Source organism: Lepisosteus platostomus, chromosome 18 (assembly GCF_059453375.1).
Source record: "Lepisosteus platostomus isolate fLepPlt1 chromosome 18, fLepPlt1.hap1, whole genome shotgun sequence".
NCBI lineage: Eukaryota > Metazoa > Chordata > Actinopteri > Semionotiformes > Lepisosteidae > Lepisosteus > Lepisosteus platostomus.
In genome coordinates, this window is record NC_142628.1 from 13,196,939 (window position 1) to 13,218,521 (window position 21,583).

The window sequence follows — 21,583 nt, forward strand, 5'->3', positions numbered from 1 at the left end:
TCGGATTGTTTTATTGTTATGACGCATGGTTATACAGCCATGAAATACCGAAAGTGCGACTCTTGTCAGAAGCGCCGCTAGCTTTACTTACCCTGACCCGATGAAAACAAACAGAGAAATGGAACAGTTGGCAGATTTTGTTTTGCTGGTTTCTTTAAGTTTTTTAAAATGGTTTTGAAATACCGGACTTTTTCGACGGATTGAAATAAAAACTGTTTGACTAATACTTAAAAATTACGAAACCGTCAATTAGAGTCGAAGAATCCCGTAATCTGATACTGTAATGAGCTGTAAGTATCACGGTGCTTGAACCAACAAGACTACGTTTTAATTGCTACCAATTGCGTATTTTCTAAATTCTAAACGTTAAATATTCGTGGGTCTGTTTATGCTAACTCTATTATGCATTAAAAAGCATAAACATTATTTACTGTAATAGTTTGTATTTTTAATTATTTGCACAACGAGTCAGCCAGGATAACAGAATTGCTGCTATTTGCTGTAGTTATTGTAGGGTGTTTATAACTTCGTGATTGTCTTCTAAACGGCTTCCCCACGTCGGATAAATAAAAGCAAATAGCCAGTACTGAATACTAGTAAGATTGTAAACGTATGTATTACTGTAGGATTAAGCTGCGTCAGTACACCTAGCGTTAGTTTCAGATGCGGTCTGAGAATACCTTGTGCACATTTCCTATTGCTATTGCTGACCGTAAAATGTATCATCTTTCGCTTTTTTTTAAAGTTGCCTTCCATAATGGACAGCGATTTGAGCCCACAGGATAAAAAGGACTTGGACAAATTCATCAAATTTTTTGCCTTAAAGGTACTGTGGCTCGAAAAAAAAAAAAGATGCGGTTCCTGGGTTCATGTAAATATATTCATCAGGGGCGCCAACGTAGTATTCCAGGTGTCTTTGAATATTAATAGATGTGAAATTCCTTATGATAATGTTTAAATGTTACAATCGTCTTGGCGAAGGCCATGCATAATAGTTAAGGTTTTTTGCCGTGCAGTTCTATTTTATTAATTGGGCTAGAAGTTTTGGGAGCATAGTACCCAAAAATAGTTGTGTTATGATATGGTAACTAATTTCACATATGGATGGATGTTTGCCCATTATGCCTTCTGGCATGTAGGGACAGCAACAGTAATGTTTTTTTTATGGTACAGGTATGTTAGCCTTGTGCCCAGCCTCCAACATGGAGGACCTGGCACCCGACGAGGGACACGAACCCACTACCCTGAGATTATGAGTCTCATTCTCTATCAACAGAGCTAGTTGGGCTGTCATTTCACATATAACCCACCATTAATATATTTATTTCTGATGATGATTATCGTCTCCATGCTCAGTTCAGTTTATTTGTCATTTGCACAAGTGCAATGAAATGCTTATTTGCATGTATTCTCCAATACAGTGACTTTAATGAAACACCAAACCTAAACATGGAACAACAGCAGCAACAACAAAGTTAAAAAAACATCCAACTTAAATCCACGTTAAAACAGCAGTGTGAGTCAGTGGTAGAGGTAGAGTTCAATAATTCTAAGTGACCTTTATGCAAAATGACGACTCGCATTTAAAACATTCGCTGACATGAAAAATGAATTAATTGTTGATGGTGAACGTCCGCATTATCCCTTTGTTCCAGACGGTGCAGGTGATTGTTCAAGCCCGACTTGGGGAGAAGATCTGCACCCGCTCCTCATCCTCGCCTACTGGCTCTGACTGGGTAAGACTCTGTCACAGCAGGGCGATCATACAGCCTGGGTCATGCTACCAGCTGACTGTGCCTGGAGTGCTCCAAGCAATGACACCCACTCCACTCCACCCCAGTGGCTGCCACTCCAGGGCAGAGGAGGTTAGGATTAGTTGAGACCCCTGTAACTCCCAGGGAGACTTGTACACTTGTGGTGACGTCCGCAAGGAACACACTTGCCTTCTATTTTGCACGGAACCCTCCTGTACATAACAGCAGAGTCTATAGCATGCCAAGACAAATGTCTTCAAGGGTGGGCAAGTACAAGGAGCCTGTCTGCACCTTTCCATTCACCATGTAGGCATAAAGAGATCATCATTGTGATCCAAGACAAAGATACAAGGGAGGATTCCAAATGATAAAATATTAAAAATATCTGAAAAAATAAGCAGTGATTGTAATGTAACTCATGACAAAAAAAATAACAAGGCAGAGTCTTAACCTGCCATCCCAACCTGTTGATTCATTTCTGTGTTTGGCTCACCTGGCAAAACCCTAAGCAGATGCTTTGAAATAATTTTTAGGTTTTGAAAATGTCCATGATATTTAATCAATTGGGAATATCCAGTTCCAGTGATTGATTTCCAAAGAAGTTCATTATTCATGTGCCCGTGCATCTTTCAGTTGATCCAGATACTGTAATGCGAGTAATTTTACACATCTAGATTTAATTTAAGATTTGAATTTACCTTGAATGTTTTTTTTTTAAAGGAGAGCACTAAAGTTCCTAATTTACAGGTCTGCTAACTGAAGTGTTTAGTTTGTATGTGTTTGCTGTGTTTGTGTGCTTTTTTTGGTAAATGTGTTCTTTGTCTTGTCAGTGAAAAAAGTGCCGTTTTATCTTTACAGTTCAATCTAGCAATAAAAGACATCCCAGAAGTTACCCATGAGGCTAAAAGAGCTCTGGGTGGTCAGCTTCCAGGAATTGGGAGGTCCATGTGTGTGGAAATCTCCCTTAAAACCTCAGAGGTAAGAAAACAGCTGTCAAAGCAGAAAAGGCCTCATTTGCCCCTAAATGGATTTGGGTCCCTTATTTAACTACGAAAATCAGTTGAGAAGAAAGTCTAATTTATTGAGAAGTTACAGCCTAACAATGTACTCATTCACATGGCAAGATCAAGCTGTGCAGCTTGTAGGTTGCACAAGGGCACAACAACAGCATCCTATTTAGAATTTGAATGGAAGTCCACTGGTCTTTTTGTTTGTATAAGAACAGTACCAAGATGAGGGAATTCGCATTTCATTAAAATACATAGAGTGAGTGATTAGCTCAGTTTGTAGAGCATGTGCTATGACATGAAGATGTGAAGCTCAGTCCTTGTCCATTATCCTACATGGCTGTCTTGGTAAACCACTTGGCAAACTCATTGAAGAATGATGCCTTCCATAAATAAGACTTGACTATCGATGATTTATTTTGTTGCATAACCTCTTTCCTACCTTGTTGAAACGTTCTAGACTACTTTGTTTTTTTTAATTTTCTGTTATAGTTTGCTTAAACATTGGTATCCTTGAATTAGCTATTAAGTATGTATGGGCAGCTTTGCGATAAGATTGACTGTGATGCTGAAGAATAATTCTTATGCAGAACGGATTGAACTGGTTATCTGTCATTTGTCTTGTTATATTCATAGGGAGATTCAATGGAACTGGAAACATGGTGTTTGGAAATGAATGAGAAGTAAGTCTTAGCTGTAAGCTGTTTTTTTACTGCCTCATAAATGATCTCATAAATGTTTAAATGGTTGTATTGAAGCTTTGGCTAATATATTTTCTGAGGCAGACCATGGGGAACATACTGATTATCCTGCTAATTATCCATTCAAGCTGTTTCGTTTAGAAGTATGTTATGTGTCTTTTCAATATTAACAACGAACAGAAAAGTTAAAAAGGTGGGGGTAAACCATGCATTTTATTTTTGGAATATACTACCTTTTAATGTATATTCTGAATGTAAAACTGGCAAAATAACTTTGTTTCTGAATTGCAGTTTTTTTGTTTGGCTTATTTGGTTTTAAATCTGAAGATGCATCAGGGATGCTTCTATAAGGATAGTTTAAATGGCCTTTGGAGCACAAATTGCAGTCAGCTCATATTGTTGATACATAAGATGGCTAAAGAGATGAAATGTTGTTTTAACTAAATCTTTGGAAAGTTCTGTTAAAGTAAAAGTAGACTGCAGTGTTATATCACCATTCAGAAATCTTAAACATATTGTTTCAAAACAGCAACAATACAAGAGCAACAATGTACCAGGCTACAAGAAGGCCAAGGAAAAGCAGTCTGATTCTAAAAAATGTTTTGTTATTCTTCCCTGAATAAAAAATGTAACTCTTTATTTTCCAGGTGTGATAAAGATATTAAAGTGTCATACACTGTTTACAACAGACTGTCTCTACTGCTTAAATCATTGCTGGCTATAACAAGGGTGACACCCGCCTACAAGCTATCAAGGAAACAAGGCCATGACTATGTCATTCTGTACAGGTAAAAATGCTTTATACACCTGTGGGAAGCAGTGTCATTGTAATTGGTTTTAACATATACAAACATTTGGCTAAAATGCTTTTCCATGGAGTTCTGAACCCTTAATGCAGTGAGTTCTGCATTATAAAAGTGCACCTTTGAGTGTGTAAAGGTAGTAGAACTATGTTGACCTGTGACTTTTAATTTTTGTATTGCAACTGACAGAAATCCTGGAATGCAACTGGATTTTGTCATGGTATTGACATGATGGAGATAAAAGCACTATAAATGAGGGAAAATATTTTTGGTCACAAATAGGTTTCTCTTTGCATTAAAATTTAATATTGGGTTTCTTTCTTCTGTGTTTTTTAATATGTGTTTTATTTTTTTTGCAGGATATATTTTGGTGAAGTGCAACTTGCAGGGCTTGGAGAAGGTATCCTTTTTAATCTTTTGTTAAATGTTACAATTTTCATACAGTGCGAAACAAAACTATAATATCCCAAGTATTTCTATTCGATAGTATGTATCCTCACACTTTTATTAATAATTCACCAAACCTTGAAATAATCGCTGCACTTATGATCATGTCGTACACATTGAAATTGAGAATAAGCATGTTTTGTATACCCAATGTGTTTGGCCTGTCAGGGCCAGGACACCAGAGTTGACACTACTTCTCTTTTTTGAAAAACTCTCTGGGATTTTTAATGACCACAGAGAGTCAGGAACTCAGTTTTACACCTCATCCGAAGGACTGCACCTTTGTTTACAGTATAGTGTCCCCATCACTATACTGGGGCATTAGGACCCAGGTAGAGCGTCCTCAACTGGTCCCACTAACACCTCTTCCAGCAGCAACCGTTGCTTTCCCAGGAAGTCTCCCATCCAGGAACTGGTCAGGCTCCAACCTGCTGAGCTTTAGTGGGCTGGCAGGTATGTGTTGTAGGGCAATATAGCTGCTGGCAACATGCCACAAGAACCACAGCCCTGGCCAGAGGAGAGGCACAGCTCTGACTGATAACAGCCGGCATGTGCCCCGAGAGACTGCAGGGGTCACCATGTTGCTGAGAGCCCTGCTGAGTTAAGGGCCTCTCATTTAGACATTCCCAGTCTTGGACAGCTCATGACAGGACCCTAGCTCGAACCCGTGACATTTAGGTCAAAGAACACCATGTGCACTCAGACGGCCTCCTTTAATGGTTGAGCTGCTAGGGATCCCGCAAAAGTGTTTTTAAGGCTTTTGTGTCATTGTGTTTTTTTTTATTTTATAATCGTCTTACTGTCTGACAATCACCATTTTTTGTCCTGGTGTTTTCTTTTTTCCTCAGGGTTTCAGACTGTACGTGTAGGGATAGTCGGGACTCCAGTCGGTACCGTCACTCTGTCCTGTGCTTATAGAACTAATCTGGCTTTTATGTCAACCAGGTACTGCCTCTAAGTACTGTCTGTGCTTAAACTGACTTTGTTCATACTTGTGAAGCATGACATGCTCAGCTTTTTGTGTCAGTCTTACAGCTCTAACCTGATGGGGAAAAAAACTGAATCACAGAAGAACAGCTATTTAGAATTTAGCTTTTTAGTTAACTCATTTTTGCTGCAGTTTTAACAGAACTCTAGTTCAGTTGTACATCTTAATACTAGACAGTCACTGTAGTTAGAGTGGATTGTATCAGTACACAACAAGAGCTGTGGCTTCTGAACCTGTGTGTTCAATGGGATTTAAAAACGTTCAGTAATTTCTGTAGTAAATCTACCTTTTATCAAATAATTCTTTGTACTGCCCCTAGGGGTCACCTGTGAGCACAGTTACCTAAGGCAGATTAATGAAAGTGCAGAGGAGGTTTAATAATGTCCTCCCTGTAGGCCATTGTTAGTGTGGAACAGGGTCATCTATTAAATTGGATTAGAGGATAAAGGAAATACAAGATGCTTAATTAGTGATGCATTTACAGGATGTACAGTTTAAACCATTAGCTCTCACTGAGAGATTAAAGAATTCATCAGGATTTTTAAGCAGGATTTTAAAAAGTGAAGTCATAAATTTAAAGAGATTTTCACAGATTTTTTTTTTCAAACTCTGTATCATACCTTTGGGACAAATCAAGTAATAAAAATATTGTGAATTTTTCAGTAGGTATTCATGCCTGCCTCTCTGTTTTTAGGAAATATGATATTAATTTTTGTCTTATTTCTTTTTCAAAGAGCCACTTTTTGTGCTGTCATAGAAAGCTATAGCCATAACTACAAAGAAGTAAACTGCTGAATTTATGTGGAAGGTGATGGGGAATTTAAAGGAAAAGCACAAACCATGGGGTATTTTAAATCTAGTTCAAGCATTTCGGTTTCTCTTTTTCCTGATTTTTGTTTGCAGGCAGTTTGAGAGGACTGCTCCTATAATGGGGATCATCATAGATCATTTTGTTGACCGCCCCTTCCCCAATATGGGACCTATGCACCCTTGCAACTACAGGTGAGAGCATTTTCATTTTCATGTCAATAGCCAACACGCGCACAGTTTGTTCTTCACAATTAAAATTGAGCTTGACTTTTGTTGCCAGCCTGAAAATCTGAATCTCTGAAATAAGGCTTTTTGCCCAGGCTGTTGTGATGCCTTGTGCTCTTGTTTCCCAGGACGACAGGTGAAGATGATGGGGTGATGTATCCCGGAGTTGAGGATTCCCAGGAGGTCTGCACAACATCCTTCTCCACCTCTCCCCCCTCCCAGGTAACCAGCCCCTGGGGGGCACGTCTTGAACACTTCACTTAAACATTTTTGAACCGTCTTACACTCATCTCATCAGTAGTTCCATTCAGGTGATGATGCAGGTGCCCAAACTTAATATAACTTTATAATTTAGAAAATAACTTTTAAGTGCAAAGACATAAAGGACAGTCTTATTGTGTTTTGGGCAGATGGGAAATGTGTTAGATTCCTCTAGTACTTATGTTCCTAATATACTTACACATCTATTAGTCCTGTGGTAAATTTAAGGAAGGATATTTGTGATGTAAACATAAAATATACGTGTTAATTATGATATATTAAATTTCTGTGTCACATTCTACTATATTTTCCAAAGATTTGAAATCTTTGCTCAGTTTCTTGTAAATACCTTTTTTTCTATTAAGTTTCACACAATTATGTGCCACAGTCACAGTGTGACTCTCCTAATGTAGTTTTTCAAAACTGGATTTGAATGTGTCCTAGTATGGATATGCCATTCATTAAACATGCCTTACAAAGTTACTTCTACATCGCCTTAAATCTGATGACCTGGTTTCATGTCACATTTTTAAAATCCTCCTGTGAACGTTTTGAAATTCATGAACAGTTAATGTTTTGATTACCAAGCACCAAATCACATGTCATTTTCTACATTTTCCTTTTTATAAGTTGTGCTTTCCTTTCTCTTTTTTCGTCTCTCTCTGTTTGCTGTCTCTGTGTGTCTCTATGTATAGTGTGTGTCCACCCTAAGTAAGACACACTCTCAGGCACTCAAACCCACAGTGATGGACACTCTGAAGGTCCCCATGCTGGGGTTGGCTTTCTCACACCAAGTGAGTTCAGTGTGTGGGCGGATTTATTACGTGTGGACAACACTTCCACTGTTAATATGACTCCTCTCGCTGCCTAGTAACAGATCTTCAAAAGAATACTTAACTATTAAGCTTAATAACACGAAGCTTAAATGAATTAAATTCTTAACACATCGATGGCTCATCTTTCAACATTGAAATTGCTAATGCCTTCAAATAACTCTACATTTTTCAACATTAGTCTGCCAGTAGGTTTTCAAAACTGTCAAAACAGTGTGTCGCCATCAATTTTCTATCTACCTTTTGACAGATACTTTCTATAAACCCAAAGAGGTTTTGTAGTGCAGATGTAAGAGAATATTGATAGACGGCGGGTCTTGTAGCTGTAGCAGGTAGGGTAGGTAGTTCAAATTCAATGAGAATGACTTCTGCTGCCTCTCACCTCTCCCGTTACCTCTGAAATGCTGAACGAATTTCCAAAATCATTTATCCGTCTCTGTTGCCTCTTTCCGATTATGTTTTTTAGCCTTTGTCTCCCCTGTCTCTCTGCTGTCTTTCTCAGCTGTACAGCTCTCGTCTTTCCTATCAGCCTCCCGCGCTCGGAACAGCTGATCTTTGCTATCCTGCTGTCTTTAACGCTGCCCATCCCCACCAGGTAATGAGCTCCAGAAATAAGTACTTGCCCATAAGGGTGCTTGCTGCCCCACATCCAGCTCTTTGTGTTATCGGTCCATGTGGCCGGGAGGTAAATGCAAGAGTCACACGTAAGTCACGGGTGTTTAATAAGTCTAACACGGTCAGTTTAATATTAATAAATAATGTTTTTCTGTAAGGTAACACAGATTCACTGATGTATCTTAACTTCAGCTCTATTTTTAATCGCACACCGCACACGGAGTTGAAATCAAATTTGAAGTATCGTGGGTAGTTTCCTTTTTTCTTTATTAAACATCTCCTGTGTCTGTTGCATGAGACACTAATTTCAGTTTCAGGGATGGCTTTCCAAAGTCTCGGCAGTGGACAGCAGTAGTCGCTGTAAGGCAGAGTGAATGCAGGCAGCAGCAGCAGTCTGATGCTCTGTGCTGTTCTGTCCCCAGATGGCGATACCAGGGAAGGAGGGAGGGGTGCCCCAGGCCCTGGTGCAGCCTTGTCACGGGGCACAGGCGGAGCATGGCAGAGCGTCCACCTGCCCCCCAGCAGACACTGCTCAGCAAGTCCCGGCCACCCCCTCCAGCAGGTAGGCCCTCCTCTACAGTCCACCAGAGAATCTAGCTGGCTTTGTTGTCCCGGCTGTGGCAGCTGTAAGGAAGGGAAGGCATGGTAAAATGTCCAAGCACAGGGTGATGCGCATGCCCTTTTCTTTTCTTTTCTCTCTCTGCTGTGAAGTGGGGAGGAGACGGATCCCTTATCCAGAAGCAGTGAGGCGAAGGGCACCTCCCCACCGGATTTTGTGGAGACCACCTTTACAAGGAAAGTGGGGGCCTTTGTGAACAAACCTGCCACCCAGGTGAGGGAGAAAAAGGGGGAAGAGCTCAGAATTGTTAGACCTGTTCAGTCCAGGCACCTGACTCCCTACAACCAACCAGTATGCATTTGTACTATTTTTAGTTTCAGTATATTTATCCCTGTTTTATGTCCCCACATAAAAATTGCTATGATGGAAAAACGTGGAAATCTTGAAAATTTTTTAGTGCAATAATTTAGCGGTTATTTTATTGTAGGACATGTTGCAGATTGGGGTGTTGCAGCTTTATAAGTGGTATTAAAGGATTGGAGGTTTCTGTTTTCAGTGAACTTAAGACTACATATCCATACTAGAACACATTCAAATCCTGTTTTTAGAAATGAGTTTTTTTTTTATTTTACACCACTGACATGTGCTTGTGTTGGTGACTGAATAGGTGACTACAGCTACTTTGGATCTGCCTTTTGCTGCGTTTGCTCCAAGGACTTTTGACCCGGAAGAAAATGACCTTATGGTGGGTAATATTATGGCAGCGTCTTGACTCTTCTTGACCATGTACGAACCGCTTTCCTGTGGATTGCTTTTTTATTCGGGGTGCCTCACAGCCCTCAAGGCCATGGGTGTGAGACTCAGTGTAGTTTCTTAGCACTGGTACACATCTTTCCGAGCCTTGCGGTCTCCTCGTGTCCCTCCATGCTGTTTTCTCAGCTTTTACTTGTCTACATCCTGTCTCCCAGGTGAACCCCCCTGAATCTCCGCTGCCAGCATCGCCTCTGCAGACCAGCCTGCACTCCCACGACTCCAGTGGGAGCAGCGGACCGACGCAGGATGACTTCGTCATGGTAGATTTTGTGAGTGCTGTCACTCAAGTCTCCCCTTAAGCCTGAAACCACATCTTCCCTTAGCCTACGTGAGCTTTGTGCCATGTCAAGTGTTGGCTTTAGACTAAACAACCCTTTGAGATGCATCACAAAATGTCCTTTTTTTTGTTTACCCTGTTAGTTAGCACTTTCCCATCCCATGTGAGAACTGTTCAGAATGTATCACATGGTCCTTCCTAGTGAATGCCTTCAATGTAATAATTACTCTCTGACATACACATCCACAAAAAGGTTTCTTCTCCACCAGACCCTGCAGATACATTATCAGATGAGACGTAAAACCGAGATCCTGACTCTCTGTGGTCATTAAAAATCCCTGGGCGTTTCTCAAAATGAGTAAGGATGTAACCCTGGCGTCCTGGCCAAATTTCCCACTGGCCCTTACCAATCATGGCCTCCTAATAATCCCCATCTATGAATTGGCTTCATTACTCTACTCTCCTCCCCACTGAGAGCTGGTGTGTGGGGAGCGTTCTGGCGCACTATGGCTGCCGTCGCATCATCCAGGTGGGGCTGCACACTGGTGGGGGTGGAGGGAATCCCTATTACCTGTAAAGCGCTTTGAGTGGAGTGTCCAGAAAAGCAACATATAAGTGTAAGCAATTATTAATTATTATTATCTACATTTGTTGTCCTTGTTTCAGAAGCCTGCCTTTTCCAAGGATGATATCCTTCCTATGGACCTGGGTACGTTTTACAGAGAGTTCCAGAATCCCCCTCAGCTCAGCAGCCTCTCCATTGACATCAGTGCACAGTCTATGGCAGAAGACTTGGTAAGAAAATGCACTTGTTACACATTGCATCCAGGAAAACATGTTAGCAGAAATCCCACAAGGGACATGGTGTAGGTATCTTATGAATGTTATAGTGGCCATACCCTGAACAAATTAATAAAAATGAACAAACAGAAATGAAAAGGTTTTTTTAAAAAGAATTGCACTTAAGGAAAATCAAGCATGTTGGAAAATGATCATATTATTGACTCTGGTGAATTCCCAAGTTTCACGCTGTTCTGGCCACTCAGTGCATGATGGAATCCGGATCTGGAAGGGCTGCCAGTTTACTGTGAGTCAGCGACCTGTAATCTCTCTCTCTCTGCAGGACTCTCTGCCCGAGAAGCTGGCCATGTACGAGAAGAACATTGACGAATTTGATGCTTTTGTAGAGACCCTGCAGTAAGATCAGATAAGATCAGATCATATTAGACACTCCTGTCATGTTTTTTCACTTCATGCCAAAAAGATGATCTGCAGACCTACTGGAGCAGAAGCTTGTCCGAGTTTGATTACCGTGATTTTTGGGACAAATTGGGAGTGGGGGCAGCTTTTTTTCTTCTGTTTATTTTTTAAACATCCCCAGCGCAACCAGCAATGGTTGACAATTAATTACTGATCTTTGGTGTATAATGTCACCTATGTCTTATCAGAGTCAGCAAAAATTTTATCCATTATGTGTCCCTTTTGCTAGAGCTGTAAAGAGTTAACACACTTCTTTTAAAACTAGCAATTCAGCTGTGGGCATGGCTCAAATTCGTACTCTTTTTGAAAGGTAGAATTTGTAAGTATTTATTCCAAATGTAAATACTGAAGCTCTTCTCTAAACAGTTTTATTTAGCAGTTGAAGAGACCTTCATAGTTTTCATGGAGGTGGTCACAGTTTTCTTTTATTTTTCATATGCAACAATGAAACGTTACCTGAACATGTACTGGAGTGAAACAGCAGACAAACAAGGCAGTCCTTGAATGTAGAAAGCTGTGGAAGAGAGACTGGACATTGTCACTTTAAATGTTAATAATTTGTGAGAAAGAGGTATGTTTTGTGTGCGACTGAGGTTCATGTTCATTGCAAAGGGCTAAAGAGAAACGTTCTTGCTGTTTCTATAGTGGTTTGGTTTGCAAAAACAGGAAATCTGACCTTTTAAATTGAATCGCTCCCATCTCTAGCCCAAAGACACATGCCAGGGGTCTCAGTCACAGTAGATCACGAAGATGTAGAAAATGCACTACATTGCTTATGAATCATCATGTTAGAAAATAATATGATGTTACAGTTTTGTGCTTTATTGCAAGGACTGGTGTGCTTTTTAGCCTTAGAACATTTTGCACTTTTCCTCATTGAAGTCTCATTGAAATGCCGTTTCCTTTCCTACCCCAGGCCTTGTTAATATAGCATGATTATGTTGTATAATAAACCTGACAAGCTATTTTAAAAATGCCTCACCCATCCTATACAGTATATAGAATGTATATATATATAATAGAAAGTCAGTCCGTTGGATAACTATCTTGATTTGTCATTTTTTCTGTGTTTTGAATTTTTGTAAAGGAAAGTCAACCTTAAGAAATATCTAATGCAGGTATGGGCTTGAAGAGGATGCCTAGAAGCAGAAGTGATTTTATTAGCCAAAAGTAGGTTTCCTAACAGTATTTGGCCACTACAACAAATCAAAAACTGAACATCAATCATATGTGCAGTGTTGTGCTTTGTTGTAAAAGTGCAAGCACCAATCAAAAAATCACTTGTTGGTACATTTGTCCAACAAACACATTCAAGCTTGTGAAGTCAAATATGTTCAAGAACAGGGCAGTCTGAATCCATGTCATCAGTAACGTGGTTACCAAGAGATATTCTGTGTGATCCATGCAAAAATGAAAATCTCCTTGCTTTGGTTTTGTTGTGTATTTACGTAAATCAGATTGCAGTTGCAGTCTTTTATTTATATTGTCACACAGTTAAGTTAATTTCATTTTGTGCATGTAATAACTCTGGATTAATTCTATGGGAATATTTTTTAATTAGAAATAAAGTATTTTTTACTGCTTAAGAATTGCAGATGTTAATTGAAAACAGACCTTGCTACACTGCAAAATAGGATATGTGACTTTAAATTGGCAAACATTTTACCAACATGCTTCACAATGTGGACATTTGGTAGTGTTGTATTAAGATTGGCCTAACAGACAGTGAAGTATTACTAAAAAATAATGGTGAAGAGCAATTTTAAAATCTGGAGCATTTTCAGTGGCTAAACAAAGGTTGGCTTTCCTAGTTTATTTGTGAGAGTGTGTTTCTGTATCACTGTAAATGAAAAGCACCTTTCAGTACAAGAAAAATAAGGACAGAGACTTTAAAGGTACTTCATAAATCAGTCGTCTATGGACACATAGAATGCTGTCCGCTACTTATTTGATAACGCATGTGGTAGAGTTCCATTATACATTTGCTATAATTAGTGACAATGAAGACCACTAATGCCAGCTAGCACAGCAAGGACTTGAGGTGGCTTATTAAGTGGCTCTTGGATCTAATGAAACTTCAGTTTATAATGTTCATTAACCAGTGTCCATCTGGTAGTCTATTCTAAGTGGATGTCTTTTTGTACTATAGCACCGTGTGAAAGTGAGGCACATTCAAGTCCCTAAAGCTATGAAATCACTTAAATGTTCATAAAAACCCTAGAATTGCAAAAGCTTATTGGGAAATATCGGGTATAAAGGAGTGTGTGAAAGTCATCGGGGAGGCTATTAAACAAAGCCTGCCTCTTCCACTCAACATGACGATCTGCATTCTGTGAACAGGTTTCTAGAGGAGTGTTTTTCTTTGTACACTTTGGTTAAAAGTGAGCCATGGTTTTGAATGTTTTTGATTTGTGTCAAAAAGCCAGCATTTGAGTCTGTAAAGCACTAGTAAGTGTGGCTGCCATCTAACATAATTATTTCTCAATTGTTCATTATTCCACCCATCACAATCCCTTTGTGTAAATAAAAAAAACATTTTAAGTGAAGGATTACTAATGTGAAATGTTTATTTATCCAGTTATGTTCTGAAACGTGATATAGTTTGTATGCAATTGATCATAGATACAAGTTTTTGCTTAATGTATAGGAAGATTTTGTATAGGAAGGGCTTATTTACAGGCCTTGCCAAGTGTGATACTAATGACGCTCTGCAGTTGAACCCTAGCCTCTCTGTCTGAAAGGGAAATTAAATTTTGTCAACATGAACTGTGTTGTATAAGTGAGTGTCCTTCTCAGTTACCGCAAGAGAGCTGGGAGATTAGCTAACACACACAGAAACGGTTTAAGTGGGTTCCCTTCTGGATTGGACACTAGGCCTTTGCAGTTACCCTCTTTTGAGTCATCTCCATTGAGCCACAATTTAATGCTGGCTGTATATTGTTCATTTTTATTAGAATTGCCAGTTAGTTTGTGTCATTTGCCTTGCCTGATCTGGAATCGGAAATTATTCTTGCGGTCCGGGCCAGTGGACAAACTCTGAGCGAACGCCGAGCGTGAGGAGTTGTAGGCGGACTCCTGCAGTCCAACCTTCCTTCGTGTCTCTCGTCTTTTACCTTGTCGCTGGCCGCACAGCCTCGCGCCGGAGCCTCCTTGCTCTGCTTGGAGGTGTGGTGCTACCCTCACCTGCAGCTCCACAAGCCTGCAAGCTGCCCGGAGGCTGTAGGACTTGCCAGCGATGCCGGGAGCCCAGAGCCGCCTGTCCCAGCTAATCCCACCCCGCCCTTAGCAGATTTCTCCCAACCGTGGGAAGGCAGTCATGTGATCCAACCCCGGACCAGCGACTCCACAATCGGAAAGCTCAACCTGCGCTTGGCAGAGGGCCTGTAGCAGCTGAGTCACTCAAGAGTCCGGCTGGCTGTGAATATGGTAAAAATGGCAGGTTTCTAGCTATGTTTTCTATTTAGAAATAGACCGAATGGTCTCTACCATCAAAAAAAGATGCACAGGAATAAAATCGTGTGCATTTCTTGACCATTTTTATGAAGGTTTACTGTGGTAGATCAGAGAAACATAGCATGCAGTTTTCCTGTGTTTTTTCCCCTTGTTTACTGTATATTTTACCTCTTTTGTCATTGCTGTTTATTAGTAAGAAAGATGGGGAGTTTTAAAAATGGGATGGGTGTGGAATGTATTTTTCCACAAACCAGTTGTATTTTTACAGTATATCTGAGAAGCAGTCCAAAACAGGAAACAAATAATCCTTATAATTACATAGCGCTTTTCTGGACACTTCGCTCAAAGTGCTTTACAAGTAATGGGGAATCCCACCCCCACCAGAGTGAAGCCCCACCTGCATGGTGCGAGAGGTGATGGGTCGGTGGGTCACTATCAAATGATACTATTAATATGTGTGCTCTCAATTGTCCTAATAAGATCTGAAGTTGGATTTTCCATTTTCCCTAACACTATAAGAAGATATTTAAACACATGCAAAAATGGGAAAATTTGTAATGTTTCGGTGCACTCCTTTCTGAATAACATGCATCTTTTTTGCATGTAAGCAGGTGTTGAGGCCATACAGGACTCAAACACGGCAAGAGGCCGGGCCGTCCTGAAATTTACAGCAGGCTCTGGGTCTGTCGGGCCGAGGTGGTGACGATTTATCAACGTCCAAGATCATGCTTCGGTTCTGAACAAAATGCATTGTAAAAGCGAGACCCTAAGATACGTGTTGTAAGGTGGAAAAAATACTTTTTTTTCCCCCTTGACCGCTGACCACCCACGCCCCCGTGAGGCAGGTAACTCGGATCTCCTGGTTTGGCGTCCGTTTAAGCGAGCTCCGCAATCCCTTTACCTTGAACCTTGCAGTTTGCAATGAGATGCATTTAGTTTTGTACGGTTTCCTTATGCGTTTTGCTCTTTTTGTGTCTACACGAAAGCGGAGCAGCCTGCTTGACGTCGGAAGAGCAACCTAGAAAAGCACGTCGCAACTTTGTACTTGACGAAAACAGCGGAGACGAAAGGTAATGCGAACTACAACCCAGACCGCCAGTTACTCCTCTAGTTCTATTGGCTCCTTTGGATTTGATTAAACGGAAGAAATTAAAGTATAATGTTACAAAAGTGCGTCACATTTTCGGCTCTTCGAGAAAGCTGCTACTCTTCGGTTATATAGTCCCTATTTCTTCGGTTTATCCTTTGCACAGATACCAAAAAGAAGTTAAATATTTTATAAGAAGTTGAGGGTAACTTTGTTTCCAGCTTCTCTTGCTCTTTCGTGGTGTAAATTAAAATTAAATGGTGATATGGGATTATTATTTAACTTAAGTTCTTGTAACGTATAGGAGGACAGCCCATAGAATATATAGGTTTAACAAATGCTTGTCAAGACTTGCCTTAGGGAATGCGTTTCCCGTGATGCATAATTGTAAAATCGGGCAGAAAGGCGAGGCTGTAACAAAGCAGCGTTTGCCAAGATTCAAAAAGGCTCCTGCAGAGCGAGGAATAGGGACTCTGTCAGGTCGTGTACCTACTCTCCTGACAGCCATGTGCAATTCCGGTACATCACGCCCGTCACGTCGCCTCTCGCCTGCGCCGAGCCTCACTCCTGAGAGAATTTGTTGCGCAGAGGAGGCGTGAGAAAAATGACCACCGTGCACTTAAAATTAGGTTGTGCAGTTGTCATACAACACAGCATAGAATACAGCGCACGGGTAGTACATGCGTGTCCTACTGCTTGTCTATAACGATTGCCTACAACCAAAACTTTAGAAGCACCGGGCATAACCGTGTGTGAATGTCTGGAGCTGCGTATGAATAAATCTTTTGTCTGATTTTACGTTACAAATAACCCCGAACAGTTCTAAGATACGGTAAAAAAAAGGTTTTGTAGTCGGTAACGAGATGTGGACTGAATCAAGTGTCAGTGAAGGGTATAGGGATGATTTAACAGCAGCTGTGCTTTGGACGCTCTTCCGCAGTAGTAAGACGTAACCATGGCTCTAGGCCGGTGTTGTTACGGCACCTAACAGTGGGGCTGAAGTATCCCAAATTTGAAGGGCTTCTTTTTTTATGAAAGCGCAGGGCCGGGGATGCACGGCCACGTGGGAGAGCACTGGGAGTGGGACATGGATGCCAAGTCTCCTGCAGCCCGCCTGTCGCCATGCCGACGAGCTGTCTACTTTCACACCGACCCAGTCCTGGAGAGCGAAGGCACAGCCGGGGTCAGGGGCACCAAAGGTCAGGCTGTTTGTCCAGTCCCAGCATTTTGCTGGCAGAGCGTTCAATTGGAAGGGAAATATCTCCGAACTGCTACACTTAACTGCTTATTGTTTCCTTCACCTGTTTTTCCCACCCATCCATCAGTGCATTTTCGGAACTGCTCGATTTGCAGGGAGCCAGAGTCTGTCCCAGCAGGCAAAAGGCTTGCAAGGTGGGGTACACCCTGAGAGGGACACTGCGCATTCTCACATCAGGGACAGTTTTTCTAGAAGCCAATTACCCTACCAGAAAGCCTGCACTGTGGGAAGAACCTGGTACCCAGAAGACACCCACACGAAGAAGGGGGGAACATGCAAACTCCACACAGATAGCACCGCAGGAACTGAGCCCAGAGCCTTGGAACTGCGAGGCAGCAATGCTAAAAACTCATGCACCATACCTCCCATCCTTTTTTTCTGCTTTAAATATATCTTACACAATCCTTCCAATCCGTATTTCCCATTTAGGGAATATTCCATTTTCAATTGAATTTCTCTCAGTTCTCAGTTCAGTTTATTTGTCACATGCAAAGTGCAATAAAATGCTTATTTGCATGTATGCTCCAATACAAAGACAATAAGGAAACACAGAACAGCCCCAACAACAAGTTAAATAAAATACAAGTTTAAAAAAAACACTTCTAAACATTTGTAAATCCTGCAGTTTTTTAGGGCAGCATGTTGGTGTGGCCGGTGGCACTGCTGTCTTGCAGCACTTGGGTTCAGGGATTCAAGTCTGGCATGGGCATCCTTATATGTGGAGTGTGCATGTTATCCTCACACCCACAAGGGTTTTCTCCAGGTGCACAAGTCTCCTTCCACTTAAACAGACATCCTGGCTTGTTTCTCTAAGGGCTCTAAGTTGTCCCTGTGTGCATGAGTGGGAGAGGCCTACAGGGGTATGCTCCTGTCTGCCATCCTGTTTCCAGGACAGGCTCTGGGTTTCTGTGACCCTTAACTGGAATAAGTGGCTTTTCTCATGATGGATGGATGTCATTTTGAATTATTGACAGGAAAATGATCAACTACAGTCCACATTTCTTTCTTTTAAAAATAATATTTTCACATTATATCAGTACAGCAAAATCCCACATCCATGCACGAGCACCCAGTTTTGCAGAAGAGGTTTGTGAAGTGGCTGTGAGCTCCTTGTGTCTGTGCTCTGCAGGGTTCAGTCACGGAGAGCACTACTGGGAGATTGAGTTCCTGGAGCCTCCGTGTGGCTCGTCTGTGATGGTAGGGCTAGGAACCAAGAAAGCGCTGCTTCACACCGGGAACTACCAGTTCATCGACCTGCTGGGTGAGAATGGCAATCATTCTCCACAAATCCTGTGCTTGTTTGTCTCTGATAAACAGTCCTTCAGCTGTGCAGATAGTAAGTTTAGAAAACCACATCTTCAAATGCACATAGTGACGGGGTGGTGGTGGGTCTGCTAAGTGTTGCAGTATGATCTAAGGTTATTTTGTCAGTTATTCCTCATAAGATAACAGGCTTTGATATATTTGTCCTGAAATCCTGAAGTTCATACAAACAGGTGTTTGAGATTTTTAGACCTCTGGGGATTAAGAACATGCCTGTGGTCTCCTGTGGAATTTAGGCTAAAAGTCAGTGAGACTGAGGTGGTGTCGGTTTACATCTTAGAAAAGATTTAAAAAGCTGAGGAAAAGGAAAAAAACGGAGATGCATTATGTGTGGCGATAAATTTTGATGTTTACGTAAGAAAGGAAAAAATATATATTTCTTGACCCTGATGACAAAATGCCGTTATTTGTTCATAAAAATTCTTGAAGAAATACTTGTGGAGCAAAGTGCTGCAGTGCCCCCACAACGCAATGTCCGTGAAAGGTGGGAAGGTCTCGCACTGTCCTGTCGAGTTTCATTTCGGTGCCTCTAATTGTCCCTGTCTCTTGATGTGACGTGAAGTTAGGCTTATGTTCCTCTCTTTGTCGATTGGTGTCGTCTGCAAGAAGTCCCCATTGCCTGTGTGTCCGGGCACCAGGCCTGCAGCTGTCAGGTTTTCAGCACGCTGCTCTGCTGCTGTGTTTCTGAAGGGATGGACTGCGAGAGCTGGGGGCTGTCGTATAAGGGCTCCGTCTGGCACGGAGGGGAGAGCAGGACCTACACCCAGCCCTTCTACGACAAGTCGACCGTCATCGGCGTTCTCCTGAACCTGCACACGGGCACCCTGGTGTTCTACAGAAATGGATCCAGCCTTGGCCTCGCCTTCTCCGGTCTGGACCAGGTGAGGCGGCGGGACAGGCCGAGTGAGGTCTTCAATCTGGCCAGCGATAGTGTTGGAGTCTAGGCTTTTTTTAATGTTTGCCATGAGGGTGTTTTGGGAAATGAATTTTCCACTTCGAGTGTCCGGCTGTTTGTTTTTGTCTGGTGTTGAAGAACCATGATGCATGATTAAACGTCACCGTGCTGCTCTTGAGAATTAGTTAGTTCAGGGCTTTAGTAATCTAATACTAAAGACAAGCTTGAGAAGAAGTGGAAAGTCCTTTGAGATGAGCTCACGCCCCTCTCCCTCTCTGCTTGCACAGGTGGGAGCCCCTCTCTACCCCTTGGTCAGCTCCACGGCTCCCGAGACGGAGCTGTTCCTGGGTCTGCGCACCTGCCGGTTCACCTCCCTGCAGGAGCACTGCCTGCAGGCCATCGCGCAGACGCTGGGACAGAGGGCCGTCACAGACCGCCTGCCTCTGCCCGCAGCCTTGCAGGAACAGCTCGGGGTGCGCTGCGGACACCCCTCTCGCACTCTGCTGGGAGTGCGGACGTGACCAGCTCAGGGTGTGCGGACGTGACCAGCTCAGGGTGTGCTCGCTCGGAGTGAGGACGTGACCAGCTCAGGGTGTGCTGCGGACATCCCTCGCTCACTCTGCGATATGAACAGGTGACACTCTCGGAACCACAGTTGTTTGCTCTTGATGAAGTCGGAGAAGAGCCAGTCTGGAACCCAGAAGGCTGAGTTTTGATAGGTTTTTAATAATGCTTGTGCTGGCACTGTTAGCTGACTGGACCAGCTGTCCTGGAGTGTAACATGAAGCTTTGCTCTAAAAGCACTGGACTAAAAAAGCACTTGATGCAACTGGCTGGGGACAAATAGCAGCATGGTTTTTGACTCCTAAAAGTTGCTGGCATCACTTCGTACAAATCCCCACAGCAGGAAAAAGAAAATAAAAGCATATACTGAATTACATCCAGTACCGGTTTCCAGATAAGCCAACTGAAGAAGGCCAGTTTTTACCCGGACAGCTGATCTGAAATCTCAGTGAAACAGAGGAAAAGGAGTAGGTCAGGTGCTGCAGAAGGTCTTCTGACATGAGCACAGATCCGAAAGCACTAAGAGCTGCTGGACTGTATCTGAGCCTGATGGCAGGATGCTGGCCATAGACACTCTCTGGTCATTCATTATCTGTCATGTGGGTAATTTCTAGGTGCTCAGCTTTCCCCCACCTTCCCAAGAGATGCTGGCTGGATTAATTGGTGTCCATAAATTGTCCCTGTGTGTATTTGTCCTGGTGCGCCCACACAAGGGCATAGTCTCATCTCATGCACTACAATTCAGAGCTGCTCCAGGTTGCTGTGTCCCTGTCCAGGATTACACGGCTTTCTGGCAACAGGCAGATGAAGGCTTTGAACCACAGCAGTAGCTGCTTCTCCAGACTTCGCAATCCGAGCATTTCTGATCTGCACGATGAGTGGAGGAACTTTGGAGGCCAAAACATGTCTGTTACAGGGCAACAGAAGGGAAACCGAATTTTCCTGAAAATGAAGACGGTTACAAAATGCCCGTCGCTGTGCACGTGAGTTTATGGATTTGGGATTTTAGATTTTTATCACCACTTTTGCCAGCGCTGTGCATTCATGCCAGAAAAGTTTTTAAAAATAGAATTTTATGTGAAGAGTTGGCAGTAGCTTTAAATCCTGTAATAAGTGCCAGTAAAATGGGCTGTGCAATATTTGCTTTATTAATTTCCTTTTACATTGCATGTAGTTCCACTTTTAAAATACGAGTAGGTTCAACAGAAAGTCGGGGACAACTGTTAGCCTGAGAGTAATCCCCCTGACATCTGGCCTAAAACTCAGATGGAAATATTTTTCACAGATTCAGGTGGATTTAAAAGACAAAACTTGTGTAACCTTGTCCTGCCTTTTTACTCTTCAGCATTGCTACCTGAAGGGTTTCTTGTATTTTCAGCTGAAAACGGTAATGAAAATGAACAGTAGCATGAAAATCCCACGGGCCTTCTTAATGATTAAAATTTGAGTTAAGCCTAACACATCCAGACATTAGGCCTGCAAGGCAGTAATCATGTTGTTGAAAGTTTTAATCTTACATTTTTAAAATAAAAAATGCTAAAGATTAATTTAAATGTTCATAATTATTTAGAATAATATTAGTAATATTTAACTCATCCAAAATATACAAATTTCTGTTACTAATGTTCAGCTGTTGGGAGTGCTGAATTC

The 21,583-nt window shown here is 41.9% G+C and overlaps 2 protein-coding genes across 12 annotated transcripts; both read left to right on the forward strand.

Moving 5' to 3' along the window:
• The first annotated feature begins 70 nt into the window (after positions 1–70).
• On the forward strand, positions 71–13,899 carry atg13 (ATG13 autophagy related 13 homolog (S. cerevisiae)). 4 transcript variants are annotated; one of them, XM_088611943.1, is made up of 18 exons: positions 71–290; positions 746–826; positions 1,656–1,736; positions 2,613–2,732; positions 3,398–3,444; positions 4,110–4,250; positions 4,625–4,665; positions 5,561–5,657; positions 6,604–6,702; positions 6,864–6,957; positions 7,692–7,790; positions 8,332–8,424; positions 8,867–9,006; positions 9,156–9,276; positions 9,671–9,748; positions 9,972–10,085; positions 10,760–10,888; positions 11,217–13,899. In XM_088611943.1, the coding sequence occupies exons 2-18, from the start codon at positions 758–760 to the stop codon at positions 11,292–11,294; spliced, it is 1,641 nt and encodes a 546-aa protein (XP_088468069.1). In that variant the 5' UTR covers positions 71–290; positions 746–757; the 3' UTR covers positions 11,295–13,899. The 4 variants fall into 4 exon arrangements, with proteins under 4 accessions (XP_088468069.1, XP_088468071.1, XP_088468072.1 ...); XM_088611945.1 differs by having other exon boundaries at positions 8,359–8,424; XM_088611946.1 differs by lacking the exon at positions 7,692–7,790.
• Positions 13,900–15,110: 1,211 nt separating this feature from the next.
• On the forward strand, positions 15,111–21,236 carry LOC148645699 (SPRY domain-containing SOCS box protein 3). 8 transcript variants are annotated; one of them, XM_088611961.1, is made up of 5 exons: positions 15,111–15,876; positions 16,937–17,092; positions 18,281–18,412; positions 19,081–19,355; positions 19,657–21,236. In XM_088611961.1, exons 2-5 carry the CDS (start codon positions 16,945–16,947, stop codon positions 19,888–19,890), a joined length of 789 nt encoding a protein of 262 aa, XP_088468087.1. In that variant the 5' UTR covers positions 15,111–15,876; positions 16,937–16,944; the 3' UTR covers positions 19,891–21,236. The 8 variants fall into 8 exon arrangements, with proteins under 8 accessions (XP_088468087.1, XP_088468085.1, XP_088468091.1 ...); XM_088611959.1 differs by having other exon boundaries at positions 15,117–15,876; positions 16,932–17,092; XM_088611965.1 differs by having other exon boundaries at positions 15,129–15,876; positions 16,932–17,092; positions 19,165–19,355.
• The last annotated feature ends 347 nt before the right edge of the window (positions 21,237–21,583 follow it).